The sequence below is a fragment of the Pyxicephalus adspersus genome, chromosome 3 (assembly GCF_032062135.1).
Source record: "Pyxicephalus adspersus chromosome 3, UCB_Pads_2.0, whole genome shotgun sequence".
In the NCBI taxonomy this organism is placed as follows: Eukaryota; Metazoa; Chordata; class Amphibia; order Anura; family Pyxicephalidae; genus Pyxicephalus; species Pyxicephalus adspersus.
Genome location: NC_092860.1, coordinates 73517349 through 73540092, shown reverse-complemented (window position 1 = coordinate 73540092; position 22744 = coordinate 73517349). Strand labels below are relative to the sequence as shown.

At 36.3% G+C, this 22744-nt stretch overlaps 1 protein-coding gene across 1 annotated transcript in view; it reads right to left on the bottom strand.

Moving 5' to 3' along the window:
- Positions 1 to 3191: 3191 nt before the first annotated feature.
- MFHAS1 (multifunctional ROCO family signaling regulator 1) overlaps positions 3192 to 22744 on the bottom strand; it is a 40278-nt gene continuing 20725 nt past the window's right edge. The window contains exons 2-3 of the mRNA XM_072405237.1: positions 6687 to 7004; positions 3192 to 5317 (exon numbers count right to left, since the gene is read on the bottom strand). Of these exons, the coding sequence (XP_072261338.1) occupies positions 6874 to 7004 (131 nt within the window). The 3' untranslated portion in view covers positions 3192 to 5317; positions 6687 to 6873. The remainder of the gene's footprint in view (positions 5318 to 6686; positions 7005 to 22744) is intronic.

Here is a 22744-nt window from a genome sequence, read left to right as displayed (position 1 = left end):
CTGGAAATGTGGGAGCCAGTAGGAAATGCCCTTTACCCCCCTCTTAACTTTTAAAATGTTATACCCATCATATCATGCTACCCTGTCACACACTCTGTAAGAAAAGGGAAATGTAACTGCAAGTACAGGACTCTTATGGATAACTCCCCCTTACATTACATCATTACAGCGCTATCACGATATAAAAAACTATACCTGTCATACCATGCTACCCTGTCACACACAGCTGGCCACTTACCCTAAATTTCTCTTTAACAGTAGAGAAAGGGAAATGCTTATGTTTTTTGAACCCCAATTTCTCCTGAAATGGGAGCTGTAAATGTATAATGTATATTAAAATGTAGGATAAGTGGAGAGCTCTTGTGGCTAACTCCCCCTAAAATTTTTTTGCTGCAGCACCATCACAGGGTATGAAAAACTATACCTATCATACCGTGCCATCCTGTCACACATATCTGGCCACTTACCTTCTGTGAACCCTAATTTCTCAGGGATGGGCAAATGTAAGGCCCTGAAGATGCAGTAGTAAGAACATGTTACACCTTGGCTATCTGTCACATGAATTGCATTTCTCTGGAAGAATCCATTCCAGAGGTTCTTTATTTGTCATGTCATTTATTTGTACATTACGGTAACTGGAACCATTTCAATTTAATTTCATTTTAAATTAAAACTTTTCTAGTTTTAAACAGACATCTTCAATGTTTGTTTGCATTGTGGCCCGCAAGTTTAATCTCAATGTTAACAATGGCCCCTAGATGAAAAAAGGTTGGGCACCACTGGTCTTTATAGTTTTAATGAGGGTAGTTTAAGTGCTGTAAACATCTGTCCAACTTATTGCAAACACAGTAATGTGTACTAAACTATCTCACCACTAGGAGGAGTGCCAGGACCATTCATATTGCAATGGAAGTAAACTTAACAAACTGAGAACCAACTGAGGTGTTATGAACCTCTAATGAACCTTTGTTTTCCTAAATCAGGTATATAATATTTGATTAAAATGTATTGATGATTGCTCTCTTTGACAACAGGTATATACCTTCTTTGCATCATTTCCAACCAATCAGCCCAACACTTTTCCATTTTAGGGGCTATGAAAATTTTATGATAAATATACCAAAAAAAAGCTGTATTTCACCCTTTGACTTGCTGCAATATTATAACATTGCAGTCCCATTAGTGGTGGAGCGGGCTAAGTGAATAATCACTTCTACCTAAAGGAGACTAATACCATCACCTTAGCCTAGACAAAATCACCTGACTGAATCTTAAGGATTTTTTAAAAATATTATTAACTGAATGTTTCAATTAACTATTGAACATTGCCTACAATTACCTCCCAATTCACCCATAATGCATATATTGTGGTTAGAGGTGGACTACATTTCATGTTGGTCTCATATGTATTTGTTAGGCACTCTCATAGCAATATATCTATGCCTAAGTTTCAAGCTTTGCTGCTTCTGCAATCTTACTCACAAATTTTAAATTATGCAACATGAAGAAAATCTACCTGCAAGAGTAAAACATTCTCACAATGGCTGCAGCAGGTGGTTAGACCCAGAAACCGAAGTGAAGAGCTCTTGCTGCTCAAATCCAGAAGATTTTTGTTTGATTTACATATTTTAATCCTTAGCACCAACAAATAAAAACATAGTAACACTTAGTATGGATTGGCCCTTCACCATTACATTCCCAGAGTCTGTGGAGCATTCAAGTGAAACTAAACCTGATTTTTAATAAATTGTGAGCAAGCAAATTCTTTATTGGAGAAAGGAGAGGCAATGTCTCTATGCCTGCTCAAATTTTTATTATGCAGTGTACAATTCTGTCATAACTGGCAGTCGGGAATTAATGAACTCCATGCACAGAAGAAACCTGCATGCTCGTAATCTTTTTTAGGCATAGTTCTATATTAAGTTTCTATAGTAAAGTGGCTGACATTAGCTGGGACTTCCCAGATTCTACCCTTTGAGTGGCCTGATCTGCAGATGTATTTACAATGACGCATTTTGCCATTAACATTATCTTTACAATAGTAATTGCAAATGAAAACTTATCAGAATTATATTATAGTTACAAAGATTCCTATACTAATTGAGAATGTACTTTTTTTAAAGTATTCAATTAAATGCATAGCTTGATGGTATAATAAATTTCAGTATTTTAAATTACCGGTATCATATTTACTGCGAAAAAAAAACTAACAAGAATACCAATAACACAATAGCAGATTTCCCGCTGTAATGTTTGTTTGTTTTTTATCTGACAATCCTGCCAATAGACATTTCCACTTACTTAAACAAGCCAAGATGTCCAGCCAAAGTAAAGCTACGTACACACTTCCAATTATTATCGTCGGAAAACGAACGACGAACGTTCCTGCACGATATATATGAACGATCGTATAGCACCGATACTGCACATAGAGGTAACGACACGATCGTTCGTAGATATTGTACACACAATAGATACGATCGTTTAAGCGATAGAGGAACTATGTGCACGACAGGAAAGTGAACGGACGTTCGTTCATCACGCATGCTCTGAACATGGACGATCAACGAACGACCGTACACACGAACGATGTTCAACGATCGTCGTCCAATCCGATCCGCCGGTCCGGTCGTTCGTTTCCAGCGACTTTCCTCGTTCGTCGGCGTCGTTGGTTACTTTTTTACGAACGATTTTTTGCCCAATCGATCGTTCGTCGTTCGATTGGAACGATAAAAATTGGAAGTGTGTACGCACCTTAACAGTTATAGTTTTGAGATAAACCATACAACACTGATGGGTGCACACAATGATCATTTTTTAATATGGTTTAAAACTGTTTCTGTAGTGCTATCAAGGTGTTAGCTGGAGTTAGACTTTACATTTTATCTTTAATTAAAGTTCACCTAAAACTACATGTCCATTTAAGGTGACCCCGTCTACAAGTGACAAATCAATAGTTTGATGCCAATGAAGAATAAACCTGATTATCACAAAGACCCAGCAAAAATATTTAGGTAGAGCCACCTACAGTGATATATTGCGTTCAAAGCATATGTATGAGAAAATGAAAACAGATTTTTTTTATTACATTTTAATATATATTCTAACTATTTATATAAATATAAAGCAGGGGAGGACTGGGAAACTTTAACCTTGGGATAGACACAATAAACTGTCCCGCTCACAAAATGTGCATGTGCAAACATGCCAAAGCAACCTTTATATACCAGTTATTACAAATGCTGTTGAATACTGAATGGAAAACACAGTACACAAAGTACAAGAGATAATGAAATAGCAAATGTATAGCACAGCACACAGAAATGCAGTCAGAGGCAGTGTAAAATTTGGTATGTAAAGCACAGCATAATAAGACAGTGTGGTATATGAAATGTACAACATTGTTGATGGAATGTGGCAATAAAGAATAGGGAAGGTACTGCATCATACAGTATAAGGAGCTGCAGAATAGAGAACATACAGAAAGGCACAAGAAATGAGCTGATGATGAAAAGAGAATGTACAGAATAGCACCAAAACTAAGGGGCTCCAAAAAATGATGCAGTAGCCTGGTAGGAAGTGATTGACCCCATCCAAAACAGAGTGGGTAGGGTGTGTGCTGCCACAGCTCATTTAACGTCCCTGGTGGTCTAAATATATCAGTACTTTTAAATGTCAAAGCGATACATTTGACATTTAAAAATACTTATTATTTTAAATTTCCTCGCATTCTTGCCTCCCAGCAGTACACTCACACATCAGATCCCCCCTGCCATCTGCCTCCCCAACATTCACACGCTTGAGACGCAGATGCTGGACGGGCATCCCCAAAGGACGCAAATGCCAGACGGGCATTGCCAGGGGACACAGATGCTGGGCATCACCGGAAGGCGGGACCAGGTAAGCTTTAAAACTCCCTTACAGTTCCACCCCGAGTGTGGCTGGGGGTTACTGCTTTTGGTACTGAAAGTTAACCCGGAGCCACACTTAGGATTACTGCCTGGGAGGTTAAAGAGTACCTAAACTGAAAAAAACAAAAACCACCAGAAGGTAGTACTATGACAAGAGAAGAATGCAGTCTTATCTAAAAAAACTAACTAACTCCATGGGGGTTACATCATCGCCATCTTCACAGAAGTCTGCCGTGGAGCTGACTGACTGGATGACGCCTTCCAGAGTAAGTATGTGCCATAATGCTGTGCATACTTGCTGATTATGGAGGAAGCTCACCACCCACCAACAAGTTTAGTTCCACTTTAATTGTTACTGTCCCTGGTAGACAAAGAACTGGTAGATTAAGTCTTTGACTACTCATTTCCTCTGCCATGCTCTGCATTAGTTCATGCCATCTGTCAGAGCCACCAATGAAGTGGATGGTGGAAGACTTCTGCCTGCTCTGTATTTGTCGCTGTAAATAGCAAGTGGCTTTTTAAGAAATGGATCCTGGGCTGAAAGGTCTGGATGAGTCCAGTAGGCCAATTTAATTGCAGATGAAAATGCCATCCTGCCCCCTTACCACTTATTCTGCACAGCGCTGTCTACAGAAAAACATGCAAGAAGAGAATGGACTGAGAATGGTTCTCAGAAACTTGGGGGCTCGATTCATCTGCCCACCACAAACTCTTCCTTTAGTCGTCATCCTGGAAAAACAACTGATCTTCAGACAGGTAATAAAATCAAGTTATGGAGGAAACAGAAAAACAACAACTGCTATGTTAATGCTAGTGAAAAACTGCAGTTCATATGTAATTTTTTCCCATAATTTCATTTTAATAGAAGTCTCTAACAGTACATATTTACTTTGAAAAAGTTTTTTGAATAAATTAGGAACATCAGATCCATGAGGACTAAATACAGTGAAATGCATAACATTTAATGTGCTTTTTTTTTTTGCTCTGAAGATTTATAAAACAAAACATATGTGTAATTTTGCTGACATTAAATAGAAATGAAAATTGTTGAAGTATACTTCATTTTTTGTTTTACATTTAAAGAGCATATTTTCCACAATACAACCATTTTTTTTTTACACAGTATGGCTTGTATTTTCATGGCAAGCAAAATCCCTGAGAAATCCAGAATACTCATTTAATTCCCACAATCCTTTGTGATACATAACAGGTGCAACATTACTTTACAGTGGAGATAGCATATGATCCCATTCCAACAACACACTTTATTGTCCATTGAATTCTCGATTTCAGTCAATAGAAAAAAAACAAAATAAAAAGGCGCATAAAGGTCACTGTTAACTTGTCCATAGATGCAAAGCACCCATTTTCTCCATGTTATATTTTCTTCAACAAGTACATGTTTCCTAGAGAAAAGAAAAACATTTTAGACAAATAAAATAACACAAACCCATGTATCTCTCAGAAAACTACAGTAAGTAGCCATTTCCCAAACAAAGCAGCTAGCTGCCTGGTTGCCATGCTATTCCACTGGCTTCAACACATCAGATAAGTCCTGATTTGGATCTGGACTGGGATCATCATAATGACCAGGCATTTACCATTTTTTTTAAAGAAAGCTTTTTAATGTCAGCCTTAATGTTTTCAAACATCTAAGCTTTTTGCAAATCATTTATACCTCTAAAAGCTCATATGGCCTCCTGATTTAATATACTTCATAGTTGCTGTGTTTTGGCTTGTTGTATCACTCATATGTTTATTTCTTTGCTGTGTGAGCTGCCTAGCAAAACCACTTTTAAATGATTTCCACTCTCATGAGCAGAAGGCTGACAAAATGAGTAGCTTAGTCAAAGTACAGCCTACCTGAGGATAGACAGATCGATGGAATAAGAGATAGATACTCTGTCTATTAGGTTCTTTATTAGAACACGAACTACAAAAATAATAAAAAATGATGGAGGTTAATTTTTAAAATGTATATTTTGCACTTTCACGTTAAGCAAGCAGACAGAATTAATTTGCTCCTTGTCCCTTTTTGCTGGTAAGAGGGGATAGAGGGAGGAGGGTAGTCGAGAAAGATCAGAGGGTAATGGGTACAAAAAAAAGGAAGGGGAGAGAGTTTAAATGAGTTTTAATGATTCTCTGTGACACATAGGTGTGCTGTATACCATTTTAATGTTTATTCATTAAATAAAGTCCAGCAAAGAGTAGTAAATAAAGAGTAGTAAAAATAATGTATTGAAATGAACCACAAACCAAGAGAAATTAAAACGTTTCTTGGAATCTGTTTCTAGTTTTATTTTTAATGTCATGCATTATACACCTGTTTTTTCTTTTTCCATCATGCATATCATTTTTTTCAGCAAAATGTAATAAATAATTATCTAACCTAATTCACAAAGCTGAATAGGTTAGATAAAAAAATAAATTAAAAAAAAAACACCAAAGCTGTAATCATCTTCTTTTGGACACTGGCATTTATTAAAACATTACACATATCCATTCATGTGATAATTCCCTGCTTTGTGCATGTACATTACATATTTATTTATGTTATGCAGTTGTCTACACAGTAGGCTTTGTCAAGAAATGTAAAAACAAGAAAAAAATGCCTAAAGTTTCATCCATTAAGTCAAAAGAAAACACAATAATAATAATAAAAAATGTAAACCTTTATAATTTAGCTTAAAGCAGAATAATAATTAAATGTGTACAAAACAATCGTACATTTCTTTTAAGAAAGACATATTCATTAACTGTGTTTTCCACACATACCTTAAAGCTCTAAAATGACACAGTGCCTCCCAGATAATTAGAATTGTGCCTTTGCTGCATTTTAATATACCACATGGTCACAGTCCTTGAAAAATGTTTTGGGTACCCTTCGATTGTCTCAGTTCCAAAATCTCATTCCTTGGCTCTGTTTCCAAATACTGCGAAGCAGAAGTCGGATACAGGGGCATCACTTGGAGCAAGGGCTGAGCACTGTTGGAGTAGGGGGGAAAACCAGAGCTACATTCACTCTCTCAGTGCCGTTTTTGGGACATATAATGTCATTTATCCCTTCCGGTCTTGGCTGGGTGAGTAACTCTCCTGTAAAGGAAAGGAAAAACAAATGTCAATAACAATGCAAAGATATCAAGCACAATTTCCAGTTGAGTGTTGTTGGATCAATGTAAAGTAACTGGTCATGGAAAGTCTCTTGACTTTATCCTGGCAGCCTAAACAGTCATATAAATACATCAATGCATTATAGACATCATAGGGTATACTGTAATTATACAAACATACAACCTGTATATAATTGTATACATAACAAACTTGGTCCATTTGGGTAGGTTAAGGTTTTAGTTGGCACCTGTCCCTTATGGGGTATTTATTAGCTTTAACAATGAAATACTTTTTGTGCAGACTCCCCAAACTATTTGAAGAGGTGAAAGGGTAATGACTGATCTAATTTTATTAAAATAAAAAAAAAAAGTCTGCAACAGTATTGTCTTCCAGAAAACTCATATCACTACCCAACACAATTGCTGTGTGAAGGCCAAGAAACACATAGAAGAACACTCCTGGAAGCCTTTATTTAAAGAAACTGAATGCTATCAAAAAATACTTTAACAGTTTCTGGATTCTGTTTTTGAGTTTTATAGGGTGAATACATTTTAGTGTACTGAATTATTTTAATAAAAACTTTACATTGTGCATCTTTGAAGCAGTTTCCACCACTATATTTAATAGTGATAAATGTGAGCTGCTTTAGCAGATGCAATAACAGTTTTTCAAGATTAGGACAAGTTCCCCGGCTCCAGTGCCTAATGGCGCTACTGGACCAAAACAGTGCTTAGACAGGAGTGGGAAAAAATATCCTGCTGTCCAAAGAGGTCAAGTACACAAGATTGTCTTTGTTGTGCTATTGCATATTATTATGCACATAGCCTGGGCACTTTTGTTCAGTTCACTTTTAACAGGCAAGCAACTAAATACGGTGGGATTATCTTCCTGATCTTCTCTGCTAGTCTGGGTACTGTTGTGCAGGAAATGATAGAGGATAATGTCAAATTCCTTACTTACGCTAGTGGTAAGTAAAAATTAATTGTTTTAATAGGAATGCACAAGTGAGTTAAATTATATTTATTTAGGCCCAATTTAATTTTCAGATTCACCAATGAAACTGTATCTTCTTGAGTCTTGGAGAAATAAATCAGGCCCCATGTAGCTGTATCCCTGTGTGCACACATCTGCTGTGACAATTGCTCTTCTAGTTGAATTTTATTTTTCTTGTCATTACTAGTAATCAACAGTAAGCAGCCACAATCAGACTCAACAGAGGGGTGAAACACTGGGAACCCCATCAGGAAATGTTATTGCAAGTCCTTCACTAGTCAAAAAGTTAGTGAGGTTCACTCAAAACCAAAATGAAATAAAATTAATTCTTCAGGTCTTAACCCATTCTTGCTCTTCCATGATGACAACAAATACACAATTTAAAAAACTGTAATACATAAGGATGAAAACAGACAGAATAAATCTTAGCATACTATTTGGTTTGTTTACAGAGAGGCAGATACTTCCGACTAAAGTTTGAATTCAACACCATGTTAGGACAGTTTTTAGATGGATGTTTACAGAGAAGACAAACTGTAACCAGCATTGTGTTTTTGGCAGAACTTGTTTATTGAACTAAAGCATCAGTAAGATAAACACAAAAAAACAACACAATATATTTTAGAACAGATCTGCACACCCCAGAAAAACAAATTATTTACTTTGAGATGACAATGTACCAAACTAACACATTTGGAGAGGATATATAGATTTTAATTATAGATAGTTGTAGTGGTTGTGTGAGTTGTTTTAGGTTATAATAAATAAATCACTTTACATTATGTATAATGTGCTGCATTTCATGCTCCAGTCACTAGTTGCTCATTGTAGCGTTAAGCTTGCCTATTCCTGCTTGTGGTGGGACTTTCTATATAAGAACCTGTTGCTGACCCTGCTTGTTACCAGTCTAATGATTGTTGAATACCTGGATTGAGGTTTGCCCATGACCACTTCTGCCGGACACCCCTGTACTGCATTATAAATGTGGATCTTTTGGCTACTGACCTTGGACTGTCTGACCCCGTTTTGTGTTCCTATCCTGCTCCTGTGTGCCCTTTGGTAGTTTACTAGTCTTTTAGGCCTTAGCCGATATTCTCTGCTTAACCAAGTCCCAGGGTATACCCAGTTGTTGGCATGGCAACTATTGTCTCCCGTAGCAGTCTGGAGGTGCTACTATAGGTGAAGTGTACAGTGAATATTGAGGTATAGCCGCTAAAAGGGGGCTGGACATCTGTCATGTCCTCACATTTCAAGAGCCAACTAATGACTGGGATATGAAACACTTGACAGGACTGACAGGACTATTGGCTGCAGAACATTTAAAGTCTAATTCCCTCCGGCTCAAAGTATTTACCAGCAAAATCATGATGCTCCAGAATTATCAAGGGGGAGTGGATACATTTACAGGAAAAGCTGTCGGCAAAACAGACAATACCAAAACTTCATGCACTGTGAAAAATAGGTCTTTTGAAATATAAGTATTTTCAGCTAAATCTGCCATCAAATGATCAATGTAGACATGTGATAGCCTGTCTTTTCTTTTCTTCTTCTGCTTATTTTGCTTTATTTTAAAAAAGCAAAACATAGTTAATTCTTAAAACCACATGATATTTGGTGTGAAGGCACAAGGCAGAGATTAGATCTAGAATTTAAAAAAAAATGATCAGACACTAGTTGTTCAATCGGTCAAGAACCGTTTCTACATGCTCAAACAAGTTTTACTTATGATAAAAAATTTTGTGCATTAAACCCTAGTGCCCATGTGTGCATGACACAAACTATGTTACACAATACATGATACAGATCATTTAACTACCTGTTCACAAAACAAACCTCATACTATCAAGACTATGCATATAAATCCAAATGATTACACAGCAGATTAAATCAGCTTTTTTCAACTTTTATTAACATCCTATTACTGCACATATGGTGTATCGAATGCAAGCCTTAAAGTGTATGTAAACCTTAACTTTTACCCTAACATAATGTTAGACAATTTATTATACTAATAAAATATTTAATTTAGGCAAAAGAAAACTGGGCAGGACTTAAACCTTTAGTTAAAAAAAACATTGGGCCCGATTTATTCTCCAGCCTCATACACTTTCATGTGAAGTTGGGTGATCTAACAAACCTGGCATGGATCCTTAAAACTCATTTGCTATTTGTTAGCTAATGTTTTACATTCCAGAGCAGATCTATGCAAGTTTCGCTGAGTCACTCAACTTCACTGGTGAAAGTGTATCCTTTGCAGCTTTGGAGAACTTTAATAAATCAGTCCTATTGTCGGTTGCCAGTCTACAACAGGAAACTAGTCATCTTTTATACCTCCTCACTTACCTAAGGCTACATACACACGTGCAAAGGTCTCATCCAATAATCAGCTCAGGGTGTTTACAGTGCTCATGGTCCATCGTCTGAATGACCATCCTGGCAAGTGAAGGGGAGAGAGCACAGTGGGGTTCCGCTCCGTCGTTCTCCCCTTTCTCTCTCCAAAGAGCAGAACAGTGCTGTATGTACAGCACTCGTTCATGCATCAAGCAGTCATTGGAAAGGATCGTGAAAGATCCTTTCCAACGACCATTATTGTGTATGTAGCCTAACAGCCACGCAAGGTTCAGCCAGCAGACGTTAACAGCACTCACATAGTCCCTACCCCTAAATAAGGGTTTGTTTTTGTTTTATAGCAAGTTTTGTTGATATATATATATATATATATATATATATATATATATATATATATATAAATGTACTTTTAACCAAATTATTGGCAAAGGACACTCCGACTCCCCCTCCCCACGCAACTGGAGTAGAAGGGGGCAGCACAAAAAATAGCCCAGGAGCCATAAATATAATTACAGCCCAGTGGTAGGTAGTTGCAGCCATAACCAAGTAAAGTCAAGTCCTGAGGTCTGAATAGCTATTTTCACTATTGCCCTGGAAGGAGAGGGGGTCATTTTCTGGGTGCAGCATTTTTGCTCTCGAATGTTCAACAATAAACTTATTATTGGTAGAAACAGCTAAAATTATGTTACATTTAAATTCACTTTTGGTGTTAGTTAATTGTGGTCACTTGTGGTGGAAAGTATTAACAAAACATTGGTACATAATGGACACATACTGTGCCATTTGGCAGCAAGCTATGTTTGCGTATTTGCGCTTTTCATAATTGAAATATTTTGATCTATTTGTAGACAACCTGTACTTCAAGACGTTTTGACATACAGAGCTCACTGTGGTCAATCATTCTCTTAACTCAAGCATTATCTCAATGAGATAGATATATTTCAGCCTTAAGCTGGTAATTCCAATTCAGGATCAGGGTATTATAAAAGCAAAGCTATTATCCAAGAAAGAGCTTTGTTGGTTTCAAGGGAACTAATTCCTGGGTTGCAGCCAGTTAATACTGGACAGGTGTACTGGAGGCCAACTTGATCCCAGCCTTTCCTACATTGAAAATAGTTTGAGGACTGGCTCAGCCACCGATGAATGCTTTGTCAGATGTGAAAATTTTATTCAGCATTATGTTTTAGTGGTGGACCTGAAAAAATAAAAATGGTATGTACAGCACAACAATATTTGAAATTATATCCTGCTGGTAAACATTTTAGTATTTAAATTTAAACAAAACTGTTGGTACATCAACAGTAAAACTATACTTGATTTTCATAGTTTCATAGAACCTCCACTTTTAAAGGTGATAATCAAGCTACTACGACCATACATTTTTGCCTGCCCAATTCCTATACTTTACCATTGATCAGAGTAGGTAACAAATACAAGGAGGGTAATGTTTTGAGATGTAAACCAAAGCAAGCTAAACCACACAACAATAGTAGCTTTGAATCCTGGGGTGCTTTTAAAGAATGTAGAGGTGCCAGAAGGCTATAAAATTAATTACTTCACTAATGAACTTTACTAATGGGGTGTTCCACTGAAATTTTGGTTTCAATCATTTGTTCAGGGGCTTTGCAATTACCTTGAACTTTTAGAGGCCATAGACTACAATGTAAACTGATTAATTTAAAAAGTGTTATTGAATTTCTGCAGTACAATAAACAGAAATCTGTTTAATTGTTTTCTCTCTGTCAAATTGTGTCAATCGTTTTAACAAGCTTCATATGTGAGAAAGGCAACGATGAGGGTTGTTCATGTTTTACATTACCAGATAGCAAACAAAAGAGTAGAGTGGTCAGGTGATTACATTTTCAGTTTACATGTACCTTTAAGAAATTAAGCAATGTCTAACATTACAGGTATGCGGATATCCTCTTATGTTGAAATCTTTAATCTATTTACACAGAGAAGTACTGTTCTAGCACATACCTGTGAGTTATTGTTCAAACAGTTGATTATTTATGTGTTAAAACGCTAGGTGCATAGCTCAAATCCATGTAATCATTAGACTGGCTTTGGAAATAATGCCAATTAATAATTAAAAGTGGATGTAAACCGTAACTGAATGACATTTCACAAAGCACAGCATACAACAATGGTTGAATGGCATTTCTCAGGCAGGTTTCTTGATGGACAATGCCTGCATAATGAGTGTAGGAATGGCCAGATGTGGTTGCCATCAGAAGCCCGATAGCAAGATCACCAGGTGTTATTTTGAAAACGCAATAAAATATAGAAAATTACTTTTGAAATTTGATTAACATGTTTAAAGCATATATGACATTTTAGTGATTGCTTTTACGTTTTTACATAGTTTAGGACAAATCACTTTTAATGCTTTGAAATGTCCAATGTGGATGGAGGACGAAGACAGAACTGTATTATGTATAAAAAAATCTTTTGAAAACTGTAAAGAATGAATGTTCTAAACTGCACACAGGCCCTTACAGTACAGATATAATTGTCTCTTTACAATGTCCGCTTAGTATCCTGGAGGCTAGGATTTGTACGGCTAAAATGAAAAATTCTGTATGCATGCTTGCAGGATCTGGGTTAAAATAGTGCGAAGTCTGGCATAAATCCCATTTAAGATAACAGTATAATGGAAACCATGATTGTGGACAGAGACAAAAGGAGACTTCAAAATGCACTCCATTATCTTCAAACTTGATGAAAGGCAGACAGAGATTCATACACATAGTTTTCAGTAATTTGCTATTGTTCAAGATATTTTCCAGTCTTACAAACCAGTCATAATGATGCTTTCTTAATATAGTCTCTGCTCGGAATTTACAAATGTGTATTTCTTTAGTCTAACAAAGATGGATATATGTAATATAAAGTTCTAAATGATCCCTCTTTGTTCTATAGCAATGTTCAAATCTGATTTAGATTTACTGATCTTTACAATCCCTGTAAATGTTTAGACACATCTGATTTTTTTCACGCACACAGTGTTCTTTCAGGATATTCAAGATATTCTTATTGGGAAGGATCAAAATAATGAAAACCTCTTGTGTGCTCTTAGCATTTAGCAGGACTACTTCAGTCACTTGACTGTGGTATTTTTTAAAAATCTGAAGGACAGTATGCTTTATTTATCTCATTGATGATATCAACTTTTCAGGTTACTTCTACCTACTTCTCTGAAATTCCTAACTAAATAATATAATATTGGCCTTCTATTATTTACATCAAGCATTTATGAATAGGTGTTTTTTTAAGGAGTTGGCAAAACTCTTGTGTGAAAGGCTAGCGCTTTGGTGGAATAAGCCGTTTTCACTTGTGGATAGTAAAGCTGAATCAACTAATCAACCAGTGCAACAGTGCCTGTGATCACCAGTCCCTGCTTGTAAAATGTGGCAGACATCTTCTTCTAGGCCAGTGTTTCTCAACTAGGGTTCCTCCAGAGGCTGTTAGGGATTCCTTTAGCAATAGGAAATCTGTGCCTCTCACTTTAACTGACACCAATGATCTCTTTGGCTATTTATGGTGACATTCTTCGTACTGGCCAACAATGTAAGAGGCATTCTTCCTAATGACCACCACATTATTGTACTGTGAGCTGTGGATATAATAAATATAGTGGGGGGTTCCCTGAAGACCTAATTTCATTATTTAAAAGGGTCCCCCTATGTTAAAAAGGTTGGGAAACACTGTTCTAGCCTATTTACAAAACAACCTAACCAATGAAAGCCAAGAGGAAATGTCAGTGGAAGACCCCAGGGCACCCTGGCAAAAATATCTACAAACATAATATATATAATTCATGAAAACATGCCAACAAGCTGTATCAACGAGCAAAGATTTGAAATTGTAAATTTATATTTGGGCATCTGGCCATACACATTCAAATTGTGGACAGTCTTTTTCAATCTATATGTTTCATCTTATATTTTAACAGAGCAGTAAAGCCTCAGGAACTAAATGATTTGTTTTGGCCCCAGGAAATCTGCAATCATATCCAAAATCCTGACCATTTTTTTTTTACATAACCCTGTAGTGACAGCTCACTTCCTTCAGGAAAATAACAGAAAAAAATATATGTGAATTACAAACGTTTTCATTTTAATCCACCCTTAGTGCTTTACAATTTTTTAAACGTTTTTGGGCCAAAACAAATACTTACTTACTAACAAATGTTAGAACCTAACAACAGTAAGGGTGCCTAGTCTACAAAACATTTTTGAAAAAAAAAAATGGACAAAAGGAAAGCAGCTAATGGGTAATTCTGACCAAACACGGGAGACAAGTGTTCCATCATTACAATGAGCTGGCAACAAATGGGCAAATATGATAAAACACGGGCAACAAACTGGCTTCCATCACAAAATACAGAAACGTCAATGCTAAAAGTCATAGTAATAGGAATGACAGCAGTGCCAATATTAGTGACAATAACATTAAGAGTAACTTGAACAAATGGATGGGAGAAGACCAAGTAGGTAAGGGTTTTCAACAGTAAATCTCAGCAGTGCAGGACAGGTGAGTATGACAGATTTACCTTTCTCAGCTAGTTCACACAGAAGTCATTACTCTTCTGTCCTCTACTTGATTGTAGGAAGCAAGCATACTTACATTGTGGGAAGTCTTTGGAGATGTAGAGGCTAAAATAGGCTCTTTTAAGAGGCTATTTAACTGAAAACAGACTAGTCCTAGGTATACAATTGAACCAATTACTTATCTAAATCAAACATGAACTTATAAAAATCCAGTGACATTACACTGATGTCATATCGTGCCATACAAGTCTGTATGAAAGACAATAAGGATGTGGAGGAATTACAGTATTTTTTCCTTCTAACTTCCCCAGTCACCTGGAACAGTCCTCTGTGCAGGAAGCCGAGTTGTTCTAGTGCATTATTTCCTGTGACATAAGATAAATGATTTCCCATCACTGAGATTTGTTTCCTTTCGTGGTTTAAAGGTTCTTTAAAGTTTGTCCAAGTTGTTAGGACTGCACTTCTGCTAAGTGACTTGTCATTGGAAGATGTATCCAACAATACTTCCATTTACTAGAATGATTCTGCCAATTCTGCAAGCTAAAATGAAATTCTTCACACTGAAATAAAAGTAAAATTTGATTGATTGCAATTTGGAAATACAATTTGTTACATAAAGCGTACCTTAACTCAGAAAATTCACTTTCCATAAACAGGTAGACAACCCTTTTATGTAAGGTAAAAATTCTGTTTGTTTTTCTTCTATAAAAAAAGAGTGCAGCATCTCAGGCATGAGCAGAAGAAGCCTTTTCATGAAAAGGGAAAAAAAATTAACGATGTCACGCATGTGCAGTGAGATTGGCATGTTTTTTTCCAACCTACGTCACCGGATCTCACGTCTGGAAGAAGAACCAGGAAGAAGAGGTGTGGATGGCGGACCCCGCACGCCAGCTCGGAGACGGATGCTGGGACGACGTGGGAACTGATGGAAGACACCTCTGGATCGATCGACTGTGCTGTGGGACTGAAGGTATATGGATTTTTTTGTCAACAAAGACAATGGCATACCAGTTTCCAAGATGTGGGCAAACTGTAGCATTGCTGACCTTATATATATTGCTGAACATATATATATGCACATACAAACACACATAATATACATACATATACTGGTGGAAGAAGAAGAAGGTCTACTGTGAAAATAAAGTGGCTGAATGCCCACATTGTGCCTGGAAAGCATCCGCATAGCTTAGTTCTAACATGTCACAACTGGCAAGATTTCAAAAACCAGTTTAGCACATAGCTGCAGATAAGACATGAAAATCTTTGTTCCACTATTGAATAATAAAGAACTACAGATCTAAATGTAATCTAATACAAACTGGATATCATGGTATGAAGAAAACATTTTTTAAATAAGCTACCATCTTGCATACCCCATCTAGCTGGCATGTCCTAATTAAGTTATATTTAGATCTTCTCTAATGAGCTAAATGTTTAATTGTTTAGAAAACAGCAGTGAATGGTTCTAGATACACGGGAGAACATTAAATTAACACATACACAACTTTTGTGTCTGATCCATTAGATGATATTACAATACCACCATTGTCAACACAATTTCCTTAGATCAAATAAACGCATGTGGTGACATACCTAGGTATTGATGATCAACTTGACTGAAGCAGTGATTTGCCTACATATTTAAACAGAGAACTCTCTGATCTGCTGAGAATCATTTAGAAGTAAAGCAGACAGAGATTAATTTTGTGTTTTTATGTTTGCACTGGAGACGGTCTATTTTATCTTTTGCCCAGGCTGCGGTTGGTCTTTGAAGACCAACTGTGCTTTTAAAACACATTAGCCATTTTAATATGATAAGAGATGCCAAGCAACTTTGGTAATGTAACATCTGCCCTCTGCCTCCTATTTCTCAGTCTTTTTACAGTTATTATCACAATGTCAGACCAGTGTATTGCTTACAGTCTATGTGTGGAAAGCTTGCCAACATAAATGGCTTCAATGCCAGGAGCCAAATAGGTCCACCCATACCTCTGCTGGTTTTATTTGTTGTAGTGAACGTATGATTTACTTGCATTTAATAATATTTATTTCTATAGAAAAAAATTATGATGGAAACCACACCAAAAATGTAGCAGATTTGTTTTTAAACACCACACAAAAAGTAGGAATGATAATGGTGCATAAAGGAGGATTTATATGCTTTGTAATCATCTATTCGGGTGAGATCATAATGAGCCATAAGAAGCCCCAGGATACATTCACCTGCAATGTAAATAACACAACCAGATGTGCATTTTTTTCCACAACTGGATATGCTGAATCATGTGGGGGTGTAGGTAGAGGGGTGTAGACTTGGCTGGTCTAAGAATCAGCTTGCTCCTAGCAGTCCGTGATCTACTATAATTACGTGATTGCAGTGCAGCATGAAAATCATCATTTTCTGACAATTAAAACTCCTTGTTGTGCTCAGTCTGGTGTTCCAGTTAAAGCTTGGAAGCAGATATAAGTAGAAAAGAACCAAAAGTAAAGGTATATTAAGCATTTAAAAAGTGTTTCACAGCTGAGTGACAAGATCAAGAAAACAAAATTCCCCTGCAGTAGGGCTATCTTTGCAATACAAGGGTTAAATTCCCTCTGATGTTAGGGGTTAAGGGTTGAGGACAGGCTCTTGGAATTAGTAGGGTATGATGTCAATCTTACTGGAACTGGAGAGAATGAATAGCCTATGGAAGAGGCTGTGGAAGACCAGTCACAAGGAGGAGGAACTCCTATACCTGTTAGATCTAAAATAGCATATATCCCTACAGTGTGTGGGGTAGCCCCTCTGCAAGGGTATTTTTTCTAAATTCATCTTGTAATTAGGTTTTAAGCCAGGAAAATGCAGTAAAGTATAGGTTTACCCTCCCTAATGTGAATAAACAGGTAACATATCCGTATTTAATATAAAACAATTTTGATATACAGTGGTACCTTAGTATAAGTCCTTAATCCGTTCCAGTCCAAACAGGACTTATATCAAACAAATTTTTCCCTTAAGAAATAAAAGGAAAATGATTAATCCGTTCCCATGAAAAAAATTTTTTTGGCATGTTATACATTGATGGGGCTGTATGAAACAATTTAAACGCTGCTTAATACTAAAATACATAAATACCAAAGCAATTAGATGAAATAAATGAACATTTAATCTCACTTAACTTTGCAGAGAGTCGAGTGCCTATTAGAATGGTGCTGAGAAGGGAGGAGGAGGAGATGTTATGTAATTCACAGAGTTATACCCGTGCAGGTTGTTCACTGAATGGTAGCAACTGTTGTACGGACGCTCATGGGCAGTCGTGGCTTTGTCTCTCGAGAGGTAAATAAGGGTAGAACGCGGTGTTATGACTCATTTTGAACCGTACAAGTTCTAGCAAAAAGGTTGTATACCAAGCACAATTTTTCGTGTCCAAACAGGACTTATACCAAGTTGGACTTATTCCAAAGCGGACTTATACTGAGGTACCACTGCATATTCCTACTCAAATTCTACACGCCTAATGATAATTATTGTATTAATAATTAAATATAAAAACATATCTAAATTGCATCATATTTTCTGTTTATGCTAATTTATAAGCAGTTTAAGCCTCATGAATATTCATCTAAATGTCCAGAATTTCACACACATAATGTCATGCTGAAATCTTTTAACAATGTGTTTAAATTAAATGCATATAGCCCTACTTCTACTTTTTAGTTCTGAACTTTCCAATCACCAAGAAAACACTTCTGTGTTGTATATAGCATCTAAGCATAAAAGCAAGATGCAGGCCTTTGGCTATGACATTGGCTATGTATCTATGCAAGTAGAGGGTACCCTGAAAGGTCGCATTAGGCTATTTATGGCTAGGACAAATGCTTACTACTTAGCTGGACTTGATGGATAGTGATGAAATGTCTGCACCTTTATATGGTTTTAGTTACACAACAAAACCATATGTACTAAAGCTTGCATGTCATTTTGATTACCAGTATGATTTATGGACTACTTAAAGCAGACATTGCAGCCAAAGTTCCCCTTTTTCTCCTACACCACATAAGCCAAGGAACAGCTAACATAGAATATATAACTTTTTAAACTTTTTTAAAGTACAAGGTTCATATTAAAGTATATTTAACCAAACAATGGGCTACTCTTATTTGGTCCTCTTTGGGCTTTTAAATATACCTGAGGACTACAGAAACAATTGTGCTTCATGTTTCAAGGAATAGGAAAGGGTCAGTGTTCCCCAATCCTATTGTCTTTATGTACTCCTGGAAGGGAAGTGGGTTACTGACAGAATTCCCAGGTAAAAATGTTGAAAACAAAAAAAAAGTCGTTGAATGCTTGTTTTGTTTTTTTAAACCAGATCTAAAAATTGGTAAGCTGCATTCGTTTATGTTTTTAAGAGGTCATGAGTAGATAAAATGTAACGAAAACTGCATAAGACATGCTGTATAGTTGTAATTACCAATTTATTGGGAATCCCAATTCTATCTGGCCCTGCCCCATGACTATACTTTAGCTTGACCCAGATAAGGTACTGTGGCCAAAACCAAATAGGTCTCCAGTCTTTGGAAAAGGCAGAAAGGAATCCATTGAGTAAAACGAGTCAGATTTGTGGTTGACAGAAATAATTTTACTAAGCTAAACAATATTTTGACTTGAAAATGTTTGACGTTGCTTGGTGTTATACAGACGTTTATATAGGAAATTCAGATTTCAGACACCTATAGGAGGCCCTCAGTGCATGTATACCAACCGCCCTGTATTAACACCTAGAAGTTGTATTCTGTTTTAGACCATGGTATAAATGCCATGCCCATTTTTAGCAAAGCAATGCGGATTTTACTTTGTAAGGAAAAAAAACTGTTTTGTAACCGTGAACTGTTTATGCCGTTTATAGATCATATGCACAATATATGGAAGTCATGCATATCTCAAAGTTTTCTTCTACAACACATTTATAGGCATGGGTTATTGTGTGTTTTGTTTAATCAGTTGTGGAGCAGCAGTTGCCAAGAAACATTTCCTCAAGCAGCTAAGTCATCACACTGAAGCTTTGCTTTCTGTAGTTCATGACAGGGAGCTTATGGCGAGCTTCTGCAAACCGTGCTAGTGCAGTGATCTGTATACGGATACTTAGGCACCAATCTCCTATTACAGTATTACTTTGACTTAGTATGCCTGCTAAATCAGGAGTTGTCACTGTATTTCACAGCTTGCCTAAAAATCTAAAGGTGCTGAACTAGTTATGAATCTTAACAATTCATCTAAACATATGATAAAATAATTAGTTTGTAAGTAGGGGTCACCTTCTGTGAAAAACGTCTTAAGGACAATGGTAGTATTGTATTAGGTCGAAATGATCAGCAGATCCAGAATTTTGAATCCAGAAGTTTGCATTTCTAGAAAACCCCATAATGGCCTTGCCACCACTTACTTTCCAGGCGTCACTATTTTATAGCCAAGGTTGAGGTTGTGTACATCATTAAAATGATCAATAAGGAAGAATGGGAGGTTGGAGGTGGCACCAAGGTTAAATAATCTGCCTAGATTGTTTCATATGCTCATCAACATGCATTTTTTTGTTAAGTATTCTAAATGAAAGCCTATTCACTTTTTTTTATGCAACACTCCATGTCCACCTATAACAAAAAGGAGGCATTAGGTACATGCATGTGCTGGTCTATCTGTAAAAATAATCTGCTTGGGACTTTCTGGGTGAGTGGTGCAGAGATACTTAATTACTTAACATAGGGCTCTTAACCCTTTTTTGCCAGTATCTACCCATGCCATCTTTGATTAACTGTCAGAATAAGCTTGCTTTTACTTTACATATGGATAGTTAGAAACAGAACAGAAAATTATAAGGCTTTTAGATTTATATAAAAACAACAATGAATACAGCAGATTTACAGTTATTTTTACAATATAATAGCAGAGATGCAACCACCTGCTTTTTAGATAAGAATATTGTTAGATACGAGCTGAAAAAGCATAACTATTGCAGTTATCAGGGACACACAAAGTGTAAAGTAAATCTGTACACTATTCTGAAACCTTGTAACTCAGCAAAGAGGATCAGAAGTCTCATACAGTAGAGTGAAAGCTTTAGCATGTGCCAAATTTAAGTGGCATTTAATTTGCAACAGGATTAGTTGCCTAGTTTGTGGAGCCCAATCAGCAATTTTAGCACCTCTATGTTTGTAGATCTGGAACATGCAAAGGTTAAAGGGAAGGTGAAGGGGTCGCCAGCTCTCAGTTTATTTTTGTTCGAGGGGTTTCTAATTTCCTCTGGGTTTGTAGTATGTGAAGTCCCATGGCTTCAAAATTCACAATGTGTTTCTGTTGGTGAGGCCAAATAAAGGTAGTAGTAATTTATTATGTGTGCACATATTACATAAACACAAATACAGGTAATAATTTAATAAATAAATGTAACAGAGCCATATCCCCTCCCAGACACACACACGTGCTTGTTATATATATATATATATATATATATATATATATATATACACATACACCAGTATATAACAAATAAAATATGAAATACATGTATGAAAGGTAAATATGGTGGTGTTTTCAGGGGCTTGAAAATAACATGTTTATCCATGTATTATGTATACTAAATATTTTAATCTACTATTTTTGCATTAGATGTGCAACTACCAAATTTCCAAGTTGCACCTAGACTACATTAGGTTAAATGGCTTCCCCCAAAATTGGCCTTAGACTGGGACATTTGATTGTAAGACCCTTTGAGGGAAGGTTTGTGATCGAACCCTTGGCCCTATAAGAATACGAATCATTAATATTAATAATATAATACTAATGATAATTATAATATTTCACTTGCAATGCCATCTACAGGTGAAATCTGGTATATAAAAAAAAACACACACACATATATATTTATTTATTTATATAGATCTCATTGACTCTCTCACTATGATTCTCATACGTGAACTTAAACCCTCACAATCCCTTCAATTCATTCTGCCCTTTTACTCTGTCTACTTGAAAGCCATTAAACTAAAGCTATTTAGTTTAAAATATTTCATATCAATGTAGGTCATTGACTGACTGTTACATGGTATGACCAGACATGTAGATTACATTTAGGTCGCAGTTCATGTTTGTACAATCTAAAACGTGCAGAAGTACACATCCACAGGTAAGGTAAAGTTCAATTGGAATGATTGGTGGTGGTGAAAGATAATGAAATGCATGATGTAACTGTACAGTAATTTTCTAGTTATTTATCATTCCACTAATACCACACCAAAGTGTTTTTTTTAAAGAGTATCTTACATGCCATGTAAAATCTACCTATTCTATGAGATCTACCTATTCTCCCTTTGCCAATGCAGAACAATACAAGAACATGTTTACTTGTTCCTTTACAGTGCTAACAAAGGTTAAAGTACAAACAGTAATGATTTTGTGCAAACATACTGCTACATAGATGAATAGTAATTGTGTGATTTCAAACTAGTTCCGGTGTTATATTACTTTTTAGTGCAATATGTAAAAGATCACATAATATTGTAAATTTGTTTTTCCAGACAGTTTATTGAGACATGCACACCCAATTCAGTGTGCAGACTCTTTTTACAGACAGGTCTGTGTAGATGCAAATTCTTTTTAAGCCAATTGATCATTGGCAGAACTGGATTTCAACTTTGTGCTCCAATGGACCACAAACAATTGCTAGCTGTTTGAATATTTTTAGCCATTCTTATTTTATTTCTAAGAATAGGTTGGTATAGGGACATATGAGGGCTCTGTACATCTCCATATAAAATTAAGAATATCTGACTAACAAAGTGCGGTCAACA